The sequence below is a fragment of the Cladophialophora bantiana genome (assembly GCF_000835475.1).
Source record: "Cladophialophora bantiana CBS 173.52 unplaced genomic scaffold supercont1.3, whole genome shotgun sequence".
NCBI lineage: Eukaryota > Fungi > Ascomycota > Eurotiomycetes > Chaetothyriales > Herpotrichiellaceae > Cladophialophora > Cladophialophora bantiana.
Window position 1 is genome coordinate 2,205,014 of NW_015971577.1, and position 21,188 is coordinate 2,226,201.

General features: G+C 51.4%; 8 protein-coding genes across 8 annotated transcripts; 2 read left to right on the top strand and 6 right to left on the bottom strand.

Annotated features, from left to right (window-relative positions):
- Positions 1–190: 190 nt before the first annotated feature.
- On the bottom strand, positions 191–2,496 carry Z519_02698 (uncharacterized protein; the record flags this gene model as incomplete). Its single annotated transcript, XM_016760454.1, has 2 exons — positions 191–2,396; positions 2,462–2,496. The coding sequence occupies 2 exons, from the start codon at positions 2,494–2,496 to the stop codon at positions 191–193; spliced, it is 2,241 nt and encodes a 746-aa protein (XP_016623975.1).
- A 679-nt stretch (positions 2,497–3,175) lies between these two features.
- Positions 3,176–5,294, bottom strand: Z519_02699 (uncharacterized protein; the record flags this gene model as incomplete). The annotated part of the gene is made up of 2 exons (XM_016760455.1): positions 3,176–3,666; positions 3,731–5,294. The coding sequence occupies 2 exons, from the start codon at positions 5,292–5,294 to the stop codon at positions 3,176–3,178; spliced, it is 2,055 nt and encodes a 684-aa protein (XP_016623976.1).
- A 418-nt stretch (positions 5,295–5,712) lies between these two features.
- Z519_02700 (ferrochelatase) lies at positions 5,713–7,014 on the top strand (the record flags this gene model as incomplete). Its single annotated transcript, XM_016760456.1, has 1 exon — positions 5,713–7,014. The coding sequence occupies one exon, from the start codon at positions 5,713–5,715 to the stop codon at positions 7,012–7,014; it is 1,302 nt and encodes a 433-aa protein (XP_016623977.1).
- A 291-nt stretch (positions 7,015–7,305) lies between these two features.
- Positions 7,306–8,480, bottom strand: Z519_02701 (uncharacterized protein; the record flags this gene model as incomplete). The annotated part of the gene is made up of 2 exons (XM_016760457.1): positions 7,306–7,971; positions 8,325–8,480. 2 exons carry the CDS (start codon positions 8,478–8,480, stop codon positions 7,306–7,308), a joined length of 822 nt encoding a protein of 273 aa, XP_016623978.1.
- Positions 8,481–8,779: 299 nt separating this feature from the next.
- Positions 8,780–11,908, bottom strand: Z519_02702 (uncharacterized protein; the record flags this gene model as incomplete). The annotated part of the gene is made up of 1 exon (XM_016760458.1): positions 8,780–11,908. One exon carries the CDS (start codon positions 11,906–11,908, stop codon positions 8,780–8,782), a length of 3,129 nt encoding a protein of 1,042 aa, XP_016623979.1.
- Positions 11,909–13,748: 1,840 nt separating this feature from the next.
- On the bottom strand, positions 13,749–15,018 carry Z519_02703 (uncharacterized protein; the record flags this gene model as incomplete). The annotated part of the gene is made up of 6 exons (XM_016760459.1): positions 13,749–13,878; positions 13,927–13,974; positions 14,150–14,282; positions 14,371–14,741; positions 14,818–14,933; positions 15,004–15,018. The coding sequence occupies 6 exons, from the start codon at positions 15,016–15,018 to the stop codon at positions 13,749–13,751; spliced, it is 813 nt and encodes a 270-aa protein (XP_016623980.1).
- An 876-nt stretch (positions 15,019–15,894) lies between these two features.
- Z519_02704 (uncharacterized protein) lies at positions 15,895–18,648 on the bottom strand (the record flags this gene model as incomplete). The annotated part of the gene is made up of 1 exon (XM_016760460.1): positions 15,895–18,648. One exon carries the CDS (start codon positions 18,646–18,648, stop codon positions 15,895–15,897), a length of 2,754 nt encoding a protein of 917 aa, XP_016623981.1.
- Positions 18,649–19,928: 1,280 nt separating this feature from the next.
- Z519_02705 (uncharacterized protein) lies at positions 19,929–20,610 on the top strand (the record flags this gene model as incomplete). Its single annotated transcript, XM_016760461.1, has 2 exons — positions 19,929–20,120; positions 20,200–20,610. The coding sequence occupies 2 exons, from the start codon at positions 19,929–19,931 to the stop codon at positions 20,608–20,610; spliced, it is 603 nt and encodes a 200-aa protein (XP_016623982.1).
- Between the last annotated feature and the right edge of the window lie 578 nt (positions 20,611–21,188).

Here is a 21,188-nt window from a genome sequence, read left to right on the forward strand (position 1 = left end):
GTATCCATCTCAGAGCCAGACATATTTGTTGTGTCTTGACCGTTTTCAAGTTGTACTGTGCTTTGTTTGCGTACGCCGCTTATATTCCATATTTTTCAACCATTCCCTATAAGCGCAAATCCCAATTTCGATGCAGAGCAAGGGAGCCTAGTTTCTCAACGTATTCCCCTATGCCTGCTCCTTCTACATGTCAGGGCATAGCCGCACTCACACTCGGTCTCGAACTCCCCACACGAATGCCCTTCGCTGTGAAACTAGGCGGCGTGCCTCTACTTACCGGTGTCGTGTGCCCGCTCGTATTCGAAACACTTCCAGCAGCAGATGTTGAGCGTTGTCTGTTTTCGTTTCCGCTGACGCTTGCACTTCCACTTCCTGCTGCACTCTCTGCATCGGTGTTGAGGGTCGCCCGTTGCGCCGGAGTCGCAGGAGCGGCAGTGGAGGTACTGGTCCGATTGCGGATCGTGGAAACAGTTCTGGCAGAGTCGGCGTCTTGGATGAGTGATCGAGAAGTTGAAAGCACCCCTCCAAAATCAGCATCTCGGGAAATGTCGTCTGAGGCACGTTGTGGCGTGCCCATCGGGCTTTGATCATGCTCTTGTCGCTGTTGTTCATCACCTTGTCGCCTTTCACTCTCTTGTTGCATCCCCTCCTGAAGTGAATCTGCTCCAGCGTCATTCCCAAAACCACTACTCGTCCCCACGGCCTCCGTCGTGGCCTGCATTTCCTTCTTTGGGAATTTATAGTAGTTTTCCATCCATGTCATCGAGCTTGATGTCACAGGTCTGTTCGGAGTAGGGGAGGCATATTGATACTGATATTGCAAGGGCGAATGAGAGGTCGGATGGTTTTGGCCAGGCGATGGCTGCAAATACTGCTTCTCTCTCTGCTGCTGAGCATAACTCTTAACTCTCGGCGCGCGAGGTGAATCAACCCCACCGTCAAAGTCCGAATATCCACCAGCAGACTCGTCTTCAGACCAGTTCATGGCGCTGCTGTTGCTATTCTGCCGGCGGTGAAGTTGGGCCGTGTCGCCGATAGAGAGGGCAAGAGCCTTTGGAACGCCATTTGTCATACCGTCTTGGGCATAGTAGCGAAGTGCTTCTAGCACATGTGGGTGGACCAGCGTATGGACGTCTTGCGCCCAGAGGAAATCGAGGTGTTCGAAGTGAGGGATCTCCGTCGCAATGGTGTGGCGAGGTAATTCCCTAAGCATGACACGAATATCGACCAGGGAGTCACTGCCCCCATAAACCAAAACGATGGGCGTCTTGATATTTCTCGTCGGGAATTTGGCGACTTTGTAGTATCGAGTGCTGGCGCCAATGCTGAATCTGTTGGAGCTATCATCATCGTACATCTGGAAAGATTTATTACGGATAATTTGGAACCAATGCACAACGGACTTTGTGCTGGTGAAGCTGTACAGGTGTGGGTATGCAGCGAGCTTTTGCTGCACGCTGATGTTGCGGCCGTACCAGGCGAAGAGGAAGGAGAGTGACATATCGATAAGGCGGACGAAAATGGGCGGGTAGAGAATAGATTGCCACATGGTGGCCGAAGAGAGGATCGACTTGCGGCCAAATGCAAGGAAGAGGAGGTGAGGATTGGTCTTGACGAGGGCATCCACAATACCATTGCTGAGGCCGGCAGGGGACATGGCGGGCGCTAGGGCAATGAAAAGGTTGACCTTTTCGTTCAGTTGGGGATGGATGGAGAGTGTTGCAAATGCCTGAGCGGTACCTTGACTGAAGCCGATATAGGAGAGCGAAGGCTGTGACGTGGTGTTAAGGATATAGTCGATTGTGTTGGGAATATCGTGGAAGGCGAACTCATCCATGGAAAAGTTCCAAAATCGTGGGGATATAGGCGAGTGCCTCGTAGATTTCTTGCTGTATTTATTGCCTCGATTGTTCCCCAGCCAAACATCATAACCCTGTTGAACCAACGTGAATGGAAGACATCGTTCCTCTTCCGTAAGGCAAACCCAAACCTCGCTATTCATGAGCAGGCCATGATGGAGGTAGACCACGGGCTTTCTGGTCGAGTCGGCTCCGGCGTTGACCTGGATTCCATTATGCTCTTCGCCTTTCCGAAAGGGCAGTCTGTGGACACCCAGCAAATAACCATCTCCTGTCTGAACAATATGTTCCTCGGCATAGTACCCAAATAGAGCACAGAGTTCGGTGAAATCAGAGCATGTCGCTATTGAACTGTATGTATGTTTTCGCTGGGAGCGGGCTTGTCGGGACTTCTGCGAAGACAGCCTGTTGAACAAGTTCTTTGAAGCGTTGTAGCAGAATCGAATGATAGGTTGAGGAAGTCCCAGCGTGATGATCCGAACGAGGACCTCGAGAGCAACAAGTATCAGAGATCCAAACAGGGCCAGGTACTCTCTCCTAGTCAACCAGCCGTCAGTCACGAAGACACTTGACAAAGAAACAGAGGGCTTGAGACAACTCACCAGAAGAGCCTGCCAATGAAGGGCACCCGTGCCATTGCGCTCAGCAAAGATTAGAGGAGGACAGGAAGCAGAACGTCGAACGCCATACAGTCAGTTGGTTTTGCCGTCGTCTGAAATGGGTTACGAGGGAGTGGACCAGTTGACCAGGAGCACATGCGCTGTTCGCATCTTGACGAGCGGCGAGGTGGATTCCGCAGTTGGAACTCCAGGGAAGCCCCAACGTCATTTCCTGCACGCACTATGCCACTCGCTAGCGCCACTAAGCATCTTGGCATTTATTTATTCTAACCGATGGCAACTCTACCGAGTAGGCTGGTGGCCAGTCTAACCATTTTAGGAATGGACCCTGCTCAAAATTTATCTGCTTTCGAATTCGCTCCCTCTTCCTCTTCTCTTCCCTTCATATGAACAACGCAAAATACCAACGTTCCTTCAAAAAGCATTCCTACGAGGTTACTACTTCCAAGCGGTGATCCATGATGTACGGAAATCGTCTATTGGAATGGAGATCAATTCTTCTGTAGTCGATCTTGGGTGCAGTGTCAGTCTCGCTCTTCGGGAGATTGTGACTGGGACTGCAATGATTGACCACACATTAACCACACTACGTCTTGGGATTTTGATAAGGCGATGAGGCCGGCAATAGTACAATTTGATTGGGGGTATCACATCATTTTACGGACTCGACAAACCTGTCCATGTCCTTTTTGCGAATCACTTGCTTTCAAGCCATTCCTCGATCCTCTCCACAATATCTGCCTTCTTTCCCCCAACAGGAATCTTCTTCATCGCACAAAAATCCTTCAGCTCGGCCACCGTCAGCTGCTCTAGTTGGCCCTTCTGCCACAGCCCCCGGATCTCCGCTTCATCCAACCGGCTCCCTGTCTCCTTCTTGACCTTCTTGCTTCCCGCGCTCGACGACGCCGCTGCTCCATTCGTGGCAGTTCTCTTCGATCCCGTAGGCCCTGAATCTGGGTTTTCCGCCCGATACTGCTTGTAGACCGTTTTCAAAACTTTGTCCCATTCTATGGTCTCGTTTCCTACTCGTTTGTCAATCTGGCGGAATTTCGGTATCGTCTTGTCTTCGGGCTTTTCTGGAATCTCGTCATCAAGAGCGAGGGCCTGGAGGATTCGATAATGCCACTGCAAGCTGGGGTTGGGGTATTTTGAGGGGTCATAGATGCCCTTGGGAAGGTTTAGTTGCTCTAATTATTCAGTCAGAATTCCAATAGAGGTGAGCTTGGTTCAGGTAAGGGCATTGCCACTCACGGATAATAGGCATCATCGCGTCAACGAGCTCATCCGGTGCACGCAACGGTGTTTCATGAGTGTTGGGTGGATTCTGTCGGACGTCGTCTGCAAACGGTAGAGGAATCAAATGTAAGCCCTGAGGTGCGCCGGTAGCAGATACTCCCGCAGCATTGGGCTTGTCATCGCTGCCCTCGGCAGTAAGGGTCGGGACCATGGCAGCCATCACTGGTGCGGCATTCTTCCTTGGGACAAACCATGTTAGGCCGAATAACTGATCCTTGGACAGTTTGCGGTATAAGGCGCTGTATACACGTGTGCTGCCAACAAAGTCTTCTTCTGATGGGTAGAGGAAGGTCGAATTCTTCATGTTCGCCCACATTGGCAATCTGGACATTGGTTTGAACCCAATCACCCGTATCACAGGCGGCCCAAAGTTGCGCAGTTTCTTGACTTCCTCATCAGAGAACGTGATTTTCTCTCCCCCAAAGGTGTACGCCTTGCGAATCTCGGCCTTCTCGACTGTTCTGCGGTCACGTTCATCGTCTGCGACTTGCTCCGTATATCCAGTGGCAATTTGGGGTCTTTCTGACCCGAGATAGATATAGCTACTGCGGGCAGGTTTTTGATGCTTGTAGAGCAAGTAACCTTTCACAGATATCTTGAAGTCCGGTGCCAATTCAAGCGGGACGGAAGAGAATAGCGCACGTTTCGGCGCAACCTTGGATGCTATGGTGGATAGCAAGGACTGCAACAAGGAAATGCCGTCACCAGCACCAGTCACCAACTTTGGGCCGTCGGCATCCACAATGGAAGGGGGGTTGTAAGCAATCGCATCCGGGTCCGAAGGGGATGCTCGATAGACGATATCGTCCCAGAAGAGTTTCGTATCGAAAGTGTGGTCGGAGGTCGAGATGGGGAACAGCTCAATGGTCACTCCCAAGTCGTACAAATCTTTAGCTCTCACAGTAGCCTGGGATCGAGACTCCTTGTTGGATGAATGAGGGTCGTCATTGTCCGTGACAATGAACAGTCGGCGCGAGGTGAAGTTGGCAGCCTTCTGTTGGAAGATTTGGTTGGCGCAGAAGAGAACGTTGTGCATGGAAACGGGCTCCTTTGCCGGCCTGATGATGTCGGCTGACTCTGGAGAGTCTGCTTCGACCAACTCCTTGAGGGCCTTGACATCTTCCGCTTCAGGTACATCAAGGTCTGTGAGAAGATAGCAGTGAGGAAAAGACCAGCCTCCCTTGGAATTTTCGTCTTCGTCGTAGAACTTGGAGGCTTCTGTGCCATAGAGCAGGATTCCCATGAGGTCCTTTGGGGTGGAAATGATGCGCTGCTGCATTAGATGGTATGCGCATTTCAGGGCGGCCAAAAGGGGAGAACAGTTGTCGGACTTTTTCGACGCAGATGATGATCGTGGCACCTTGAGCATGGACTTGTTGACCTCGATGGCGAACAGCACCGCATCTCTCACAGTCTTGTAGCCAGTTTCGTCTATCTCCTCTTCCTCATCATCCGGGTCGTCATTCCGCTCAGCCTCGTCCGGATCGCCCTTAGGTCGGTATGGCAGATTGTCACCCATACTGTGCACTCATCGAGACCGATGGAGGTATGATTCTAACTTTGCGCGGGGATGGCAGGACCGTATTTGGAGACCCTCGCCGAGATATTGATGTAATGCAAACCCGGCAACTGGAAGGCCGAAGGCAACCAAAGAGTCGCGCCAAGTCGCGCCCAAGGCTGAAACACGCGCTATCACGTGGACGGCTGCAATTCCGCTGGCTGCGAGGCGAGGCGACCATAAGTGGTCCTCGTCATCATCATCGACCTTTCAAGAACTTTTGGTTCTTGATCACCGACCAGCCGCGAAAAACTTCATCAGCTGGGTTCCAGAGGGAAAGCTTCTTTCGACTGACAGTCTTACTCCCCGCTGTTGCTGTTTTCCTCGAGACACTTCTCATGGCTCGGTAACAGCAGGACTATTGCGACAAAATATAAACATGTCGTTGCGCACTTCAACAGCCCACCTCGCCCGCCAACTGGCCACAAAGCGTGCGGGAGTTACGCCCTCAGTCAACAATGGCTTCGCAGCTCCTTTGGCCCTCCAGAGCGCCTCGATGGCGACGGCCATCCCCCCTGTGACTCAAGATTCCACGGGTTCGAAAGGTCCGACAGCAATGGTCTTTATGAACATGGGCGGTCCCTCGCACACCTCGGAAGTAGGCGACTTCCTCTCCCGCCTCTTCGCCGACCGAGACCTCATCCCCCTTGGCCCGCTACAACCTTACCTCGGGCCCCTCATTTCTCGTCGCCGCACCCCGAAGATACAACAACAGTACTCGGCCATCGGCGGGGGTTCCCCAATACGAAAATGGTCAGAGCACCAATGTTCAGAAATGTGCAAGATCTTGGACAAATTGTCCCCGGAAACGGCACCACATAAACCCTATGTCGCATTTCGATACGCGAATCCCTTGACGGAACATATGTATGAACAACTTCTACAAGATGGGTTTGGTGGCGGAAAGGGAGGTCGAGCGGTGGCATTCACGCAGTATCCTCAATACAGCTGTTCCACGACGGGAAGTTCGTTGAACGAACTGTGGAAATGGCGGAACCGGCTCGAAGGCAAACGAGCGACGACCGGCGAGGTCGATCCAGAAGGAGCAATAACATGGAGCGTGATTGATCGCTGGCCCACGCACCCGGGGTTAGTCGAGGCGTTCGCGCAGAACATCGAAGCCAAATTGGCCGAATATCCCGAAGAGCGCCGGAAAGACGTGGTGATTCTATTTTCAGCACACAGTCTTCCCATGAGCGTCGTCAACAGAGGTGATCCTTACCCAGCCGAAGTCGCGGCAACAGTGCACGCCGTCATGAATCGACTCGGCCACTCCCACCCCTACAGACTTTGCTGGCAATCCCAAGTCGGGCCGTCTGCGTGGTTGGGCGCTCAGACCAGCGATACTGTCAAGGAATACATGAAGCGAGGGCAAACAGACATCGTTCTGGTTCCCATTGCCTTCACAAGCGACCATATCGAAACACTGTACGAAATCGACAAGGAGGTCATGCACGAAGATGCGAAGGGCCACCCTGGCGTCAAGCGTGCAGAGAGCCTCAACGACAACCCGGTATTCATCCAGGCACTGGCAGATATTGCGCACAAACATCTGATGAGTGGCGAGAGCTGTTCCAGACAGATGGGGCTGAGATGTCAAGGGTGCACAAGCCAAAGGTGCCTGGAGCAGAAAAAGTTCTTCGCTGGCCAGCATGCAAAGATACTGCCGACTGTACGATAAGGGTATGATGGTGAGAAAACCAACTTGTTTCTTAACCTCAAAAATAAAAAACCATAAAGATCAAAACTTCTCACAATGCTGTCATGACACTGCGTTTATGCTTTCGATTCGTGAGACTCCTATCTTGTTCTATGCCCCCATTTATCCTGTCCCTGGCCTCTCGCAGGGATGTCTATAGCCGCTGGTCCGATTTCCAAACTCGTATACATTCCCTGATTTCTTTATGCTTCGTCATTTAAGGTCTCCCGTTCCCTCCAAAAATGCCATTACCCGGAGGTCCTCGGCACAAATTCAATACATTGTCCACCCGCCGCTAACGTTCAGCACCTGCCCAGTGATCCACGCGCTCTCGTCCCCGGCGAGCCAGCTGACGACATTGCTGACTTCCTGGGGAGTGCCGACTCTGTTTTCGAGGGGTGTGTTGTCCATCTGCATCTGGACGATGTGGGTGGGGATGGAGTCGAGCATCTCGCTCTGCACGGGACCGGGCGCGACGCAGTTGACGGTGGTGCCTTTTTTGCCGAGCTCTGCGGCCCACGAGCGCGTGAGCCCTTCCAGCGCCGCCTTGCTGGACGTGTACAGCGACAGCGCCGCGAAGCCGGCGCGCGCGCCCACGCTGGAGATGTTGATGACGCGCGCTCGCGGGGCGAGGTGCGGGAGTACCGCCTGGGTCAGCAGGATCGTGCCCCTTACGTTCACGTTGTAGACGCGGTCGTAGTCCGTCTGGGTGATGTCGGCGAGCGGCCGCGTGATCTGTACGGCGGCGTTATTGACCAGGATGTGGATGTGTGGCCCGAACTTTGAGAGCGTCTGCTTGACGATTTCCGCTGGAGCCCACGGCTGCGAGAGGTCCGCGCACACGGCAATCGCAGAGGATTCGTTCGGGAGGTCCTTGATTGTCTGGACGAGCGTGTCGGCCTTGGGGGTCGAGGACGGCGAGGCGTATGTGATCACGACCTGGGAACGTGATGGGTGTGTGAGATAGTGGGAGAGAGAACAATGCACAACCAGTGGGCAAAGTGAAAGAGGTACATGTGATGTAAGGGATTGAACAGGAAAAGAGAGGACAAGAGAGTCAGGTCCGTTGACATCGTCAAATGCCTTTGCATTCTGTCAAACAGCCACCGACCGCCAGGATGAAAAGGGACGTGGGACCGAAAAGCAAAGTTCAAACACTTTCCTCCATTTCCAGACCCTCAGTTCCCTGGGACGGATGTATGCATATAGCCCAAGAGGGAACCGACCAAGAACCTCAACGTGATTGAACGATATATACCGTGACTGGGTAACTGAGTGAATGAATGACTGACCTTTGCGCCCCTCTTGGCCAGGTCCAGCGCCATATCGGCACCGAGCCCTCTGCTCGAGCCAGACACAATCGCAACTTTGTCTTGCAATGTCTGAGCGGGGAGGCGGAGGAGGCCTCGCTTAGACGTCGATGCCTGCTCTTTTGTCGCCTCCGCCATGGTGGGTGGGTGGAAAAGACCTCAGGGACGGACTGGACTGGTGCTGCAGATTGCAATGGGCAGTATCTCGCATGGAAAAGAAAGATGACGATGATGATGGCGAATATCTTCTTGTAGTGGGACATCGAATATATATGTACCCTAGACAACACACCTTTATGATGTATTCTTTCTTACCTGGTTGATCGACTGCGATCTCGGGCAGGAAGTCGGACAAATGCGGCCGCAAACTCCGCCATATTCCCGTCTGACAGCGACATGTCTCGAATGGACAAAGGAGATCATACTTTATTTCAAAACTACATCAGTTCCATCTCCCAGCCCTTCCACTCGGGGAACCGGAACGTCTCCTTCCTCTGCTTCCACACACCAACCCATATCCTCTTGATCTCCTCGTACAGCGACCTCAGTCCCTCGTCTTCGGGCTTCTTGGGATATTGCTTCTCGTCCCAGAAGCTGCCATTTGGATGACTTTCCGCCTGAGTCACAAACTCACATAGATGACGGAAATGCGCAGTCCACTGCAGATGACTGGCGGAATCGACCACCGCCCCTAACACCGCTGCAGCGGACTTGACGGATCCATTCGTCGACACCAAGTAGAGCCACTTTTTGAAGATGTCTGTGTCGAATGGTGTCCCATTGGGCCCTTGGACATAGCCGCTCGCATAGATGGCCTCAACGAGGTCAAGGATTTCCGATGGGTGTTGCGGACCGATATGCATTATGACCTGTCTCAGCAGGGAGTGATCGACAGGGAGGCCATGTCTCTCACGCCGATCATAGTGTCTTACCAGCGCGGCTGTCAACTTCCTGATCCCAACGGGCCGGTCTTGATCGAAGAGCTCTGGAAAAGTCCGCTTAGAGATGCCCATGCCGCGCAGCTTCTGGCCGGAATCGCCATCACGACGAGCTTTGGAAACAATCTCCGTCTGATCTTTGTTGCCAAGGAACAATAATTTCGTGTCCCCTCGAAATGCTTTGGCGAGGTTCGCGATTGCGGACATCTGAGTTGCGATGTCGCTCTTTAGTCCTTCCGTTTGCACATTGTTTGAACTTGATGTCGTCAATGAGTTGCGGAGGTCAAAAGCGAGCGTGAGCAACTGCTCCAAGTTCATCGCACGGACATCCCCCCTCGACGCACTGCCTATCAATATTTGAGCAGAGGTGGAGCTTAGCCTTTGAGTCATATCTGACTTGATAAGGTCGACAGTAAATTCCCTGAAGCTTGGACCAAATGGATTTTTCCGGCATCCATGAGCAATTGTCAGACAAATTTTGGCAACTTCCTCACAGCTAGCACGGATTTCCATTAGGGTATCCGCAAGTATCCATCCACCTTGGAGGAGTTCAAAGCCCAGGCTCACCCGCGGAAAAGCCTCCTTGATCAAGCGCACCCATTCGACAACCAAGTCATAGCGGCGATCTCTGACGCAGGCGCAGATGAGTGTCCTCGATATAAGCCCAGTAGGAATCAACCCAGCGTACTTGATCGCATGGACGGTGAAGCCAAAGGATCGGACTGAGGGATTCTGGGCTGTGTGTTGTAAGAGAAGTTTTTGAAATAGGTGAGCGAATTCAACAGGTCGACTTCTCGATTTGTTGACGCTGTGAATCTTGTCCAACGTAGACTCGACCACTCCCCATTTACCCTCGCATGCGTTTAAAAAAGCATATTCCCCCAGAATGTCGAGAGAATCACTGTCCCCGAACATCGCTCCAAGCTGATCGAGGACGGTCTCTGCATCCTCGAGGTCCTTTGAACGGACAACGGCTTTGAGGATAGGTACGATAAGATCCTTGCACGGTGCGAGCCCACCTCGTCTTGCGATATCAATAATCTTTCTCGTCTCCTCAAGACATTCAGGAATGGTGTGCTGATCTTCGCAGAAGGAGTTCAAGTACTGGATAGATGGTTGCAAAGCCTCAGCTGGATCTGCTGAACCCTGCCCTGAGTTGGAGAAAAGGATGCTCTGAACTCGGCTGGAAGCCGAATCCGTCGTTAGGAGATACTGTACGAGATCAAAGACTGGTCGGATATTGAGGTTTTTGGGGTTGAACAAGCTCCTGTGTTCGTAGAACACTGCTTCCGCGATTGCCCAGTTCAGAGTGCTGTGCTTGTTGGTATAATGCCTCATGACAGCAAGCCAGCGTCGATACTGATAGTGCCTCCTCATTTTCCTATTCTCTGGCCGGATAAATCGATGCAGGCTGAAGAGGGTCTTCAAGTCCAGGACGTTTTTTGCGTGGGCGACGAAATCTTTCGGCGCTGCTGGCAGCAAGCGCTCGACCGCAACTGGGTCCCAAGGGAGCCGTGGAATTTCCGTAAGGAAGTCTCTCAGAGCCTGGTCCACTCGCTCATCGTCGAGGTAGGCAATCAAATAAGATGCTTGATCTCCACGAGAATGGAACGCTCCCCGCACCGCGCCTTCGGGGCGGGAATTCTCATGGTCAGGTATTGGTACGGAATGTGTTTGATCGAGAAGTGGATCGATGGGGAGTGACTTTCCATTGATATCGTTTTCGTTTATAGACGACCCGCTGCGAGGGTCTGCCATGTGGAGATGGCCTTGCGGTATTGGGATTTCAGGTTGAGAGCGAAGAGGATTGTGTTCAACTCTGACTGACGTTTGGTGCGTATGCAAGGGATCTAGCAGAGCAATATTTCTCATGTACAAGTCTGAACCTCTTATTTGGCCTTTCTGGTGTGTGTTATCGCGATTGGGTTTCTTCGAAGTCGTAGATTCTGTGACCTCTCCACATGACTCCTCCGGGATATGCTTGAGCCAATTCTGAAGTAGATCCGAAGCTCTTTCGACATCTGGTCGGCGCTGCTGTTTTGGATGGGTATATAATCGATGATTCGACAGCCTATGCGGGGTCTTGTTGGCTTTCAGGATCTTCTCGACAGCTATGTTGTGCACACCATCCGTATGCGTTGCAGCGGAAGCTGCGGCACGCGTTGGTCGACTTGTTCCTCTGGAGTGAGGGTCCAGCTGATTGAATGGTACATATTGAAGTTCGACCTCCGTGTGAAGGTCCTCGGGCCTTATATCATGCGTGGGTTCCGCATGTTCATGTAGAGCAACAGCGGAGAAAGACCTTGTTGAAATCTTCTTCTTCCTCTTGGTATTTCTCGTGCCCAATGTGAAATCTTCGCCTCTTTCCGCAGCTTCGATCATAGCATTCAGTTGTGTGGCACCTCTTCCATGGGACAACGATCGTAGGATTTTCTTGGATTCGAGGGCTTGTTCAGCAAGGCGGACTCTCCGGTTGACTTCATAGTTCAAGGTTGCAATACCGCAGACCCCGCCAATGGTGCTAGCCACGAGTACGGGAGATGATAGGGCCAAACGACGCAGAGCTCGTAAAGCATTTTTGGAGGGAACGACGGACGATTGACCTGCTGAAGGTACTTGAGGATGCATCATGTGGTCGTTCTCGTGAGCTGACGCGCTTGAAGCCGAGATAGGGGCAGCGGTACTGAAGCATTTATTGAGGGAGCTTCTTTTCAACACTGGGACATGATCAAGAATCGAGGATGGGCTGCTCTCGCTGGTGTCTGCTGTTGGCGGGATGACATTGGCCTAAGTTATCTCGAAGTTACTCTCTCGCTCTGTACAGGAGCAAGGATCATGCGACTGTGAGAGGCCCCACCTGCGGAGAATCACCCGCCAAGACATAGGAACATTGACAGAGCGAGAGCTCCTAAGCAGATCTCCCAGCTCGACCCTTACTGGACTAGCGTGGAAAAGTCTTGGCATTTCCTCCTCTGGCCGCCTTACTGGGTATACGACTAGCGTCAACGTGCCTGTATGCAAGTATGAGGTGCCCACACTTGACTATGAGAATTTCTACGCCCAGCAGTTCGCGGGTACTTCCAATGCCACAGTTGGCAGATTTCGTGAAAACTTTCTTCAGAAAGCGCATTCCGACTCAAACGCTGGCTGCCAAACCGCGCCTATCGCAACACAGGCGGGCGGGAGTCGTCCACCTCTAATTTAAACGTCGTTCTCAACACTGATGTCGACCTGAGCACAGGAGCTGGCTTTGCCACCTGGGGAGGAACAAGTGACAGTGTACGTCTTGTTTGTCGGGACGGGAGATTTCATAGCCGGTTCCCTCCCGATTCTTCCTTCATCGTATGTTCCATCCTGGACTAGTTCGAAAGGCTCAGGTAGTTGTGGGTTGACCGTCCAAGTGAGCCATGTACTGTGACATCCTTGGGAAATGCGAACACGACGGGACTACGATGACCCTGCAGTGCTCAAGTTAGCTAGTGCCATGGTCGCAGGTTGAACGTGTCAAACAAAAGTCAGCCAGTTCGAAATCGAAGCTGTGATCACCAACTTACCATCGAGCTTGTATAGAGTTTCCACGGCCTGTCTTGATACTTGAATGGACCGGGGTCGAGCTGCTCCATTGCAGATTCCATTGTCTCCTGTCCTGCGAGGTTGAACTGGGCAGAAATAGTGTACCTTTCTGCGATGCATTCTCGATGAGATACTTGTTGTCCCAGGAGATCTCAGCGATACCCTTCGTTGGCGGTTCGTTCGTCTCTTGACTGTTCTGATCTCTTGCTGGGTCCGCTGTGAGCACCACACAACATCCGAACTTTGTCGTCTGCTTCTCAGAGTCGTCTTTGCCCGGTTGCGTGCTACCTGGTCGAATCGCTGGCACTATCCTAAACAGTACACAATTCTGGTGACACCGCTGTATGTTGTAGTGTAAATTAAACTTCGACCTTTGTCATCAGTTCCGAGTCATCACACAGTCTTAGGAGTGTAATTGACGACGGTGGCAAGACTGATTGAATAGTCCGGGATCGGCAAGTTGCTAATCGCCAGAATTCTGTGCTTGAAAGCTGATCCCAATCTTTGACGGGGAAGTCGGGGTTCCAGGGAGCACCGTGAAGTAGTCGATGCTGAAAAGGTCCTGATACAACCCTGCGTCTTTGACCTTTCCATTGACGAAATCTTTCACGGGATTCTTCGGGGGATCATCTAGCCAAGTTAGTGGTAGTATATGGTACCGAGTACCAGGATGTACCTTAGTGCGTGAAGAACCAAACAAGGAAAATGATCAATCCAGCGACAACCACAACAATAGCTAAAGGACCAGCCCACGTGGCGACGAAAGCGCAAATTGTTCCCACGGTTGCGAGACCGGCTGGCAAGGATCAGTAGGCGTGAACAGAAGCGATAACATTGCGTCTTACTACCTACTGCAGCTATTGCTTAAGAACTGCCATCCACTCCGCCACAAACGCTAAGGTCTGTATTGCTGCTGCTGCTGCTGCTGCTGCCACCAAAGAGAATTGTAAGCGATTTCGAGCGGATCGGTCGCTTTAGACAGCTCGATAGCTATGAGGACGAGAGACACAACGGTTATGAAAACCCTGCTATGTGTCAGTAAAGCTCATGCAGGAAGACCTCTTCTCACTGACCCGGCAATGACCGAGAGAAACTCGCCAGCGTTGTAAACAGAAAAGCCTCTGGAACGTTTAGAATTATCAGTCCCGGCAAGAAAACCCTGATGCCGGGGACCTGTCTGCCAGTCCTGGTAAACCATCGACCGAAGAAATTGTTGATTTGCTATGTGAATAGAGTCAACACGCTATAGACAATCAATCTCGGAATCTCTTACCCAGTTGGCTGTCTCGTAGTCACTCGAGCGTCTTTTTGAACCAGAGGAGGACTTTCAATCCGTCCCAGAAGCCAGCTATGTTCTCCCAGAAAACAAAAAATCGTGTGAAACCGACGGCTATCTTGATTATAGCAAAGGTGGAGACCGACACAAGCCCTGTAAGTACGTTAGCAGGGACAGATTGTATCTGTAATATACCGACTAGATGAATACAGCCCTCTCTTTTTCGGTGAGATCCTTGTACCCGCCGGAACGGGTAACAGAGGTAAAGCCACTCGCGCAATTTTACTCATGCAGGCCATGAAGCCAATTCTAGACAGAGTTTTAAATGTCGCAAAATCGGGAACAATTACTTGTTGTCTCAAAACCCGTCGTCGAACTAAAACAACAGCATTCTCCCTGGTGGCTCCGGCCCTGAACGGACTGTAGCTCGCTGATAACATGGAGAGGTATTGTTTGCGAATCTTCTCCTCTTCAAGCCACACCCTGGCATTCTGAACGTGCTCAACGAGATTCGGTTCTGTTGGAATCTGGTACTTGTCGATCAATGTTGTTGAACGTCTGGGTAAAGCTTTTGCTCTTCGGATCGCTATTGACTGCGTTACTCTCAAACACCTGGAGTGTTGCTGTCAAATTCTTCACATTGATCTGAATTCCTGGTCCAAGCTGTCCGGTCGTGAAGTGTGCATACCAGCTGGGCAGGGACACAAGCTGGATTCGATAAAACAAGCGAAAGGCCCAATAGAGTCTCTTCTCTTTGACGAACGTGCAGAGCTTGTCATAGTCAGCCTTGACGGCGTCGACCTGCTGTTGATGATTGGTGTCCGGACGTGAACACTTGTCAACCTACCCTTAGCCCTGCTAAAGTAATCCTAACCTGTGGCAGCTCCATCCTGAGCGTGCTTTGAGCAAGCCTGGAGAAGGCACCCCTCCACTTTCACTTGGCCAGTGACGAAAATGTCTTGACTACTAGCCGTTTCTATCTGGTAGAGTAGTCAGTTGGGAGAAGCTAGACGAGTAAGGGAGATTCGCGCCAGCAAGGTAGTCAACATCAAATTGCTTTTGCTCGGACGAAGGGACTGCAACTACAGCTTGGTGTCGAGTGTTGAAGCACTCACATTTTCTCGACCATAGAAATACGGAGAGATGTAAGAACTCTGCCGGGAATTGGCACAAGGACGGAAGAAGGTGCTCAGCAAAGATGTCGTCGACAAGCTTGATAGTAAACACCAGCCGCCATGTACACTTTACGAGCCGGCAGAAGTACAAGCTGGCAGAAGATGGTGGCCGGTACATGGCCCCGGAGATCCCTACCATCAACACCATGAACATAGCTGTCGCCACCTAAACAAAAGACAGCCTATACAGCCTCGCCAACCCGTGCCTATGCTTCTTCACCCCCGTTGCAGAAATTTCCTTATGATCTTGCCCCTTTCCCCTGTATTAGCATCGATGCCGCCAAGCGGACGGTGTACAGGTGAGTACACTTACTTTACAGTACTGAAAGATGTATATAAACCCGATAGATGTCTGCAAGGTAACTGGGGAGGCAGAGCCTCTAATACAATCAGGTTGACCTCACTTTCCGAGTGCTGACGGACACCTAGTTCTACTAGTAGCTCTCGGCGCAAAACTTGTCGCCAAGTTCCCCGTGCCAGTGAGTACGTCTAGTTTGCGCTCTGTTAGATGAGAAACATGTCCTTGCTTTATATTTGGCGTGCCATTTTTTGCCCGAAGTGTGCAACGAATGGACGCCAGCTGAGCGGTTTCAACGAAGCACGATATCCAGCGATTCGATGAATCCAAGTTCCCATTGTCTTATCAGTTCACCCTTCATGATTCCATGGACGTAAGTCTCCCCGATGAGCTGCCATTCTCGATATTTCGTTCCCGGTCCGCGTTTGCGGAGCACAAATGGCACATTTGACCCGAAGAGAACGGCTACCCTATCTCCACCTCTTGTGTCTTTGGGGCCCAGCCCGAAGTATCCGTTCTTTGTGACAAAAAACTTTCGTCCAAGAGCATACTTCTCGATCTTTCCCTCCAGAGTGCCCTGCGGAATTATACTGGGCTTGCTCGTCATTCTCTCCCGAACGGCAGATGAATATCTCCGGAGGTCGTCTCGTGAGAGTGCAGCTTCCTTCCCTGGTCCACTACTATCCGATGGGGTAAGTGAGAAGATTCCCGCGGATCTGAACTGGCGAGTTCGCTGATGCGCTATCTCATCGCGATCCTTCCGTATATCCCAGTATGGATCTGGAACAATGTATAGAAACTCGAACGGCCGATGATAAAGGTCGTACCGTTGTCGACGCCACATATCGCCGAGCTCTCTCAGATCGGCCCTGTAATTCTCTCTCTCGGCTTCTGGCCATTGCTCTGGATTAAACATCTTCTCGGAAACCATCGAGAAACTAGATTTTAGAGGCTGACTGCCGCCGTTGTCTGCTTGAAAATTGTTCACCCAGCACTCTATTGCCTTCCCACTCTCGGCTAAATCAACGAGGCCTGTAGTTGTCGCAGTCATTGGTGGGGTGCCAGCAACCCAGTCTGGTGGGATCTCAGGCAGCCACTCTGTGTAGCGAAGTCGTTGAAGCGACTCTTGCTCATCTGTTGAGTCAGATTCCGCGACCTGACCGGCAAATAGTGTCGACCAAAACACAGTCAGGCGTTCCAATTGAGTCGGATAGCGCTCAGCTGCTGACTTGTGACTTAAGGCAAGAGCCTTACAGGCTCCGACACCAACCATAAATCGTGTAGCATTCTTCCAATCTAAATCAAGATCTTCAACAAAGCCTTCGTGACATATGTCGATCGTTTCCCAAAGAATGCCCTTGGCTCGTAAGGTTGATTCATGCGGATTGATCTTGACATCTGCTCTGGTTCCTTGCGCGGTCCGATACTCTGCGTTGGCTCCGAGTTCTGTCAGTTCCCGCAGAATCCACCCTTTTATGCGGCGCTCTGTTATAATCTCTCCTTGCTTGACTGCATCCGGTTGATCCGTTCCGAAAAAATCGGACTCGGGAGGCAAACAACGCTCGTCCTGAACTGAGAAGATGAGATTGCCCTGTTTGAGTAGCTCCTGAATCTGGTCCTGGAACGTGTATGGAGTTTTATGAAAGGTGAAGTCCGGCGGAATCTCCTGCAAGTCCTGGACTATACCATATCCTTTAGCGGCTATCTCCAGCTGCTTCAATTCAAGCCGTCGTTGGCGTTCTGCCTCAAAAGGATCTCTTGTATAGGGACCGAGATGGTACTGGACATTGGAACCCTGCACAATAGTATGGTTGGCCATGTATCTGTGAGATCCGCGTCTGATTGGATTGGCCCACCAAGGTACCTGGAAGTATCGCTGCAGTTTTCTGAGTGGTAAGGGCTGCACTCCAAGTGGCACTGACCAATCTGGAACCCATGAAGGTAGGCTGTGCGCTGAAGGCCCGCAGTGGCGTAGAATCTCTAGGTCGTACTCGGCCAACAATTGGTCGATTGCAAATTTGATATAGATGTCCTTCAGATCGGCATCGTATCTGGTAGCAACGCGCTCAGACGGAAGTCTGCAGAACATATTGCAGAAAGCGTAAAGCTTGTCCTTTGGATCGGTTGCAGAGAAGTGACGATACCTACAAAGCAGGTCAAAGATCATCTTCGGGGTCACAGAGTTTATCAAGTGCTCCTGCGCAATCTCCCGTAGACTATCCAGTTCAAGGATGTTCTCGATGTTAGGGAATTTTTGCCGCAGATCATCGTGGTACGCTTTGATGCGGGCGGCTGCAACAACCACATTTATCCAAAGCACGCTGTCACCGCCACATTGGACCTTGATATTTCGGAGTTTCGGTCCCATGCCACCAATGACAAGTTCTTGTACGATCCATGTCCGCGTCCACCAAGGCCGAGTGAGAAGTTTGTGCAGTGCAGTCAACTCGCTGGGCTCCAGAAGAGGCATTTTGTCATACGGAGCACCGCAGCCAAGCTTTAACAAAGTCTCGATTGCGAGGCCACTATCGTCTGTATCCGGTCCGAGCCAGATGGTGAGCTTAGAAGCAAAGCCGTATATCATGTTCATCTTCGGAATCTGGCTGTTCTTATCTTGCGGGTCATTTTGATTGATGCAAATTGCGTCGACCCATAAAATCACTTTCTCGTGCGTTTCCCGCCGATGTCGAAGAAAAGCCTCGAGGTTTCTCGTTATCCAGATCCTCTGGCCGTTGACGACAACATTCGTCAGTGCTGCGTCGTTTCCCCATGTGTATGACAAGGCTTCAAGGCAAAAGAGGCTAGGGTTTCCATATTTGACCTCTAGGAGGCTGAATTTTCTGAGCCAGCAGTGAATTTCTGAGTGGTAATCGGTACTTGGTTCCAAATCGATAATTCGTATCTCGAGCCTATCCTCGGAGAGCGGCTCATACAGTACTTGAGAACTTTCTGACTCAACAACATGGCATACCTGATCATCTTCGACGAATCGTGTAGGCGACTTTTGGGTTGTTCGCGCGGCTCGCTCTGTGAGACCTGCATCCATGAGCTCCGAGGCTGGCGTCGATATTTCGAGCATATACTGAGTTGCATATGGCTGTCTTTTGATGAAAGTGTTGGCCTATTAATGACAAAGACGCAGGTATCAACATGAGCTCTCACTATGACCATATTGTTCTGAGTTCAATGTAGGTTTTAGCAGGTAGCTATCACGATTCTCAGTCGCTGTGAGGGGATGCTCGTCCCAGTGCGTAAAGGTGCCAGTTACTGGGTGGTATGTCTCAGCCTTGCAACCAAAGTTCCCAGAAAACTACCGGGATTGGGAAAAAGAGCAAGTTGAAGATCGGAGCGAGGAGTGCGATACCCAAGGAATGTTAGGCAGCAGCGTAGGCAGCAGAGACTTGCTAGGTTTAGCGAGGACTATCTGAAAGCAACAACTGGCTGAAAGGTACATAGGTAAAGCTGGCCGCTGGGGGGCCAGAAACAACCGCCCTTCTCAGCATCGCGCTCAGGGGATGCTCAGTGAGCCTCAACAAAAGGCTAGTGAGGCTCAGCTCAAGCTCAGTGCAAAGCCCCCTCAGTTCCCCCCCTAGGACTGAGCTGTATTTGGAAATAGGTTTTTCATTCGCAAGTAATCTATTAGGTAGCGGACGCCACTCCAAATTCAGTGTGAGTGGTTAACCCAGCCTCGCCAGTTTGTCGGGACAATCTGAAGCTTTCAAGCGAATGTTGAGCAACATGTTCAGCTATATCCTAGAAGCTGAAATCTACAGTGGATTCTGTAAGCTGTCATCAGTGCCTTAGGTACTGCGAGACTCGAAGACTAGCCTGTCCCCGGAATCCTACTCGAACCTGGTCTGATTTCTGTGACTGTTGTCTGTCCTAGCAGGATCCTGATCCCAACAGTCTCATGTGGCTGCCTGGGTCTGGATGACTTTGGCTGCGTGAGCTGAATTGTTCGTTCTGCGATGCTCAGCTGTGGTGTTGACCTTGATTCTGTCGCTGTGTCAATTTTTTGTCTAGTGGTTTTCATGGGCTGCAGAACCACACCCTTAACCTCAGCGAAGACTATGAAATTGTCTCATGATGTGCACCCTTGGTATATGTTGCGTCGCCCTGGTCCCCGGAGTGCGTGAGACGCTTTCACCCACGGCCACTACACCTTTGCGACAGACCGGGCGAATATCTTGACACAATGGCTGACATCTAGAGCACATTATTCGATTGGGCGCACAATGCTATGATAGCAGGAGGGTCGACCATCCTGTGGTTAGTGTGCTCATCAGTTTCATGCAAGCCGAGAGAACCACTACATACCAGATCCCAATGCATGGGACTCATCATGCAAGGGACTACCTCTTCCGCAATCCAAACTATCCAAAGGACAGGTGGAATATTCCATTGTTCAAGGTTGTCTCCCCGCTTAAATTCTTAGGCAATGATTTCACCTACGATGTGAACCAACCCGCCTATGCTGTGTTCAGACAGGCGTGTGTCGACATACGGGGAACTCCTGGAGTTTGTCACCCTTGTAATTTGCTTACAGGCGAAGCAGATAATGGTAGCACACACTTACGCTAGCATTCTCATGCCGTAGATCGGCTTCAATAGGAACGTCTTCGGGAAGCCGATCAACTTCCTAAACGACAGGCTTAAGGATCCTATGCTATGGACCAATCTGTATGCTGAGTATCTGCGTTATAGCTTCAAGCTATCTCCTTCACCCAAAGCGATCACCGCATATCGTGCGAAGCTCTTGGCTCAGTCCTATCGAGTTATGGACGATGCCAAAGCCAAGACAGGACACTGGAGCAATGGCGACGTGTATGTGTATCAACAGTGCGTTAAATTCAAGGCCTGCGATGCAAGCGACGATCATGTCAAGGCAGTGCTGCAAACGATCACCAGGACGGAACCAATACTCTCACAGTCAGATTTCCCGAAGAGAAATCCAGACGACTGGTGGAAACTTACGGGCTGGTGTCCCGGTCTCGACGGTATAGTCTAAGTGTCGCTCGGCCGCACACACGAAATTCTGAATGGTGATCCAAGGTTGGGCGGAACGAGAACGGAGATAGAATACTGTCGAGAACCTCTCTGGCTCTTCCTTCGCAGGCCCCCGCACGATTTATGGCAGTCCGGGGACATTGATAGGCGGCCATTGGAGGTTATATAATGCTACGAACCAGTCCTCTTGGACAAGGACACAACTTGATCAAAGGGGCACGGTACATGTAGCGCCGGGGCGCTCGCCTTGGCTATCAAGCCAAATGACAAAACTCAGTGGCCTCTGCCCAGCTTGTCAATTGATTCATTCACAAATAGACATTCAATCAGTTCATGCAATTTGCGCTGGTTGCTTCATCAGTACGCTCTAGGCTTGATCTCTTGGGGACCAAAAGTGGTCAAAAGCCGAGAAGGGATTAGTGAAAAGAGGGAAGGGGTTAGTACACCTCTCAGTTCAGATCTTTGCTGGCGGCGTATGTGGTGGAGAAGTTCACGATATAAGTACCCAAGTGCAAATGTGAAGAGGGGCGAGTGCTTTGGGCTTGCTGGGTGAGTCGCACGTGAGCTCGGGGCAGGTTT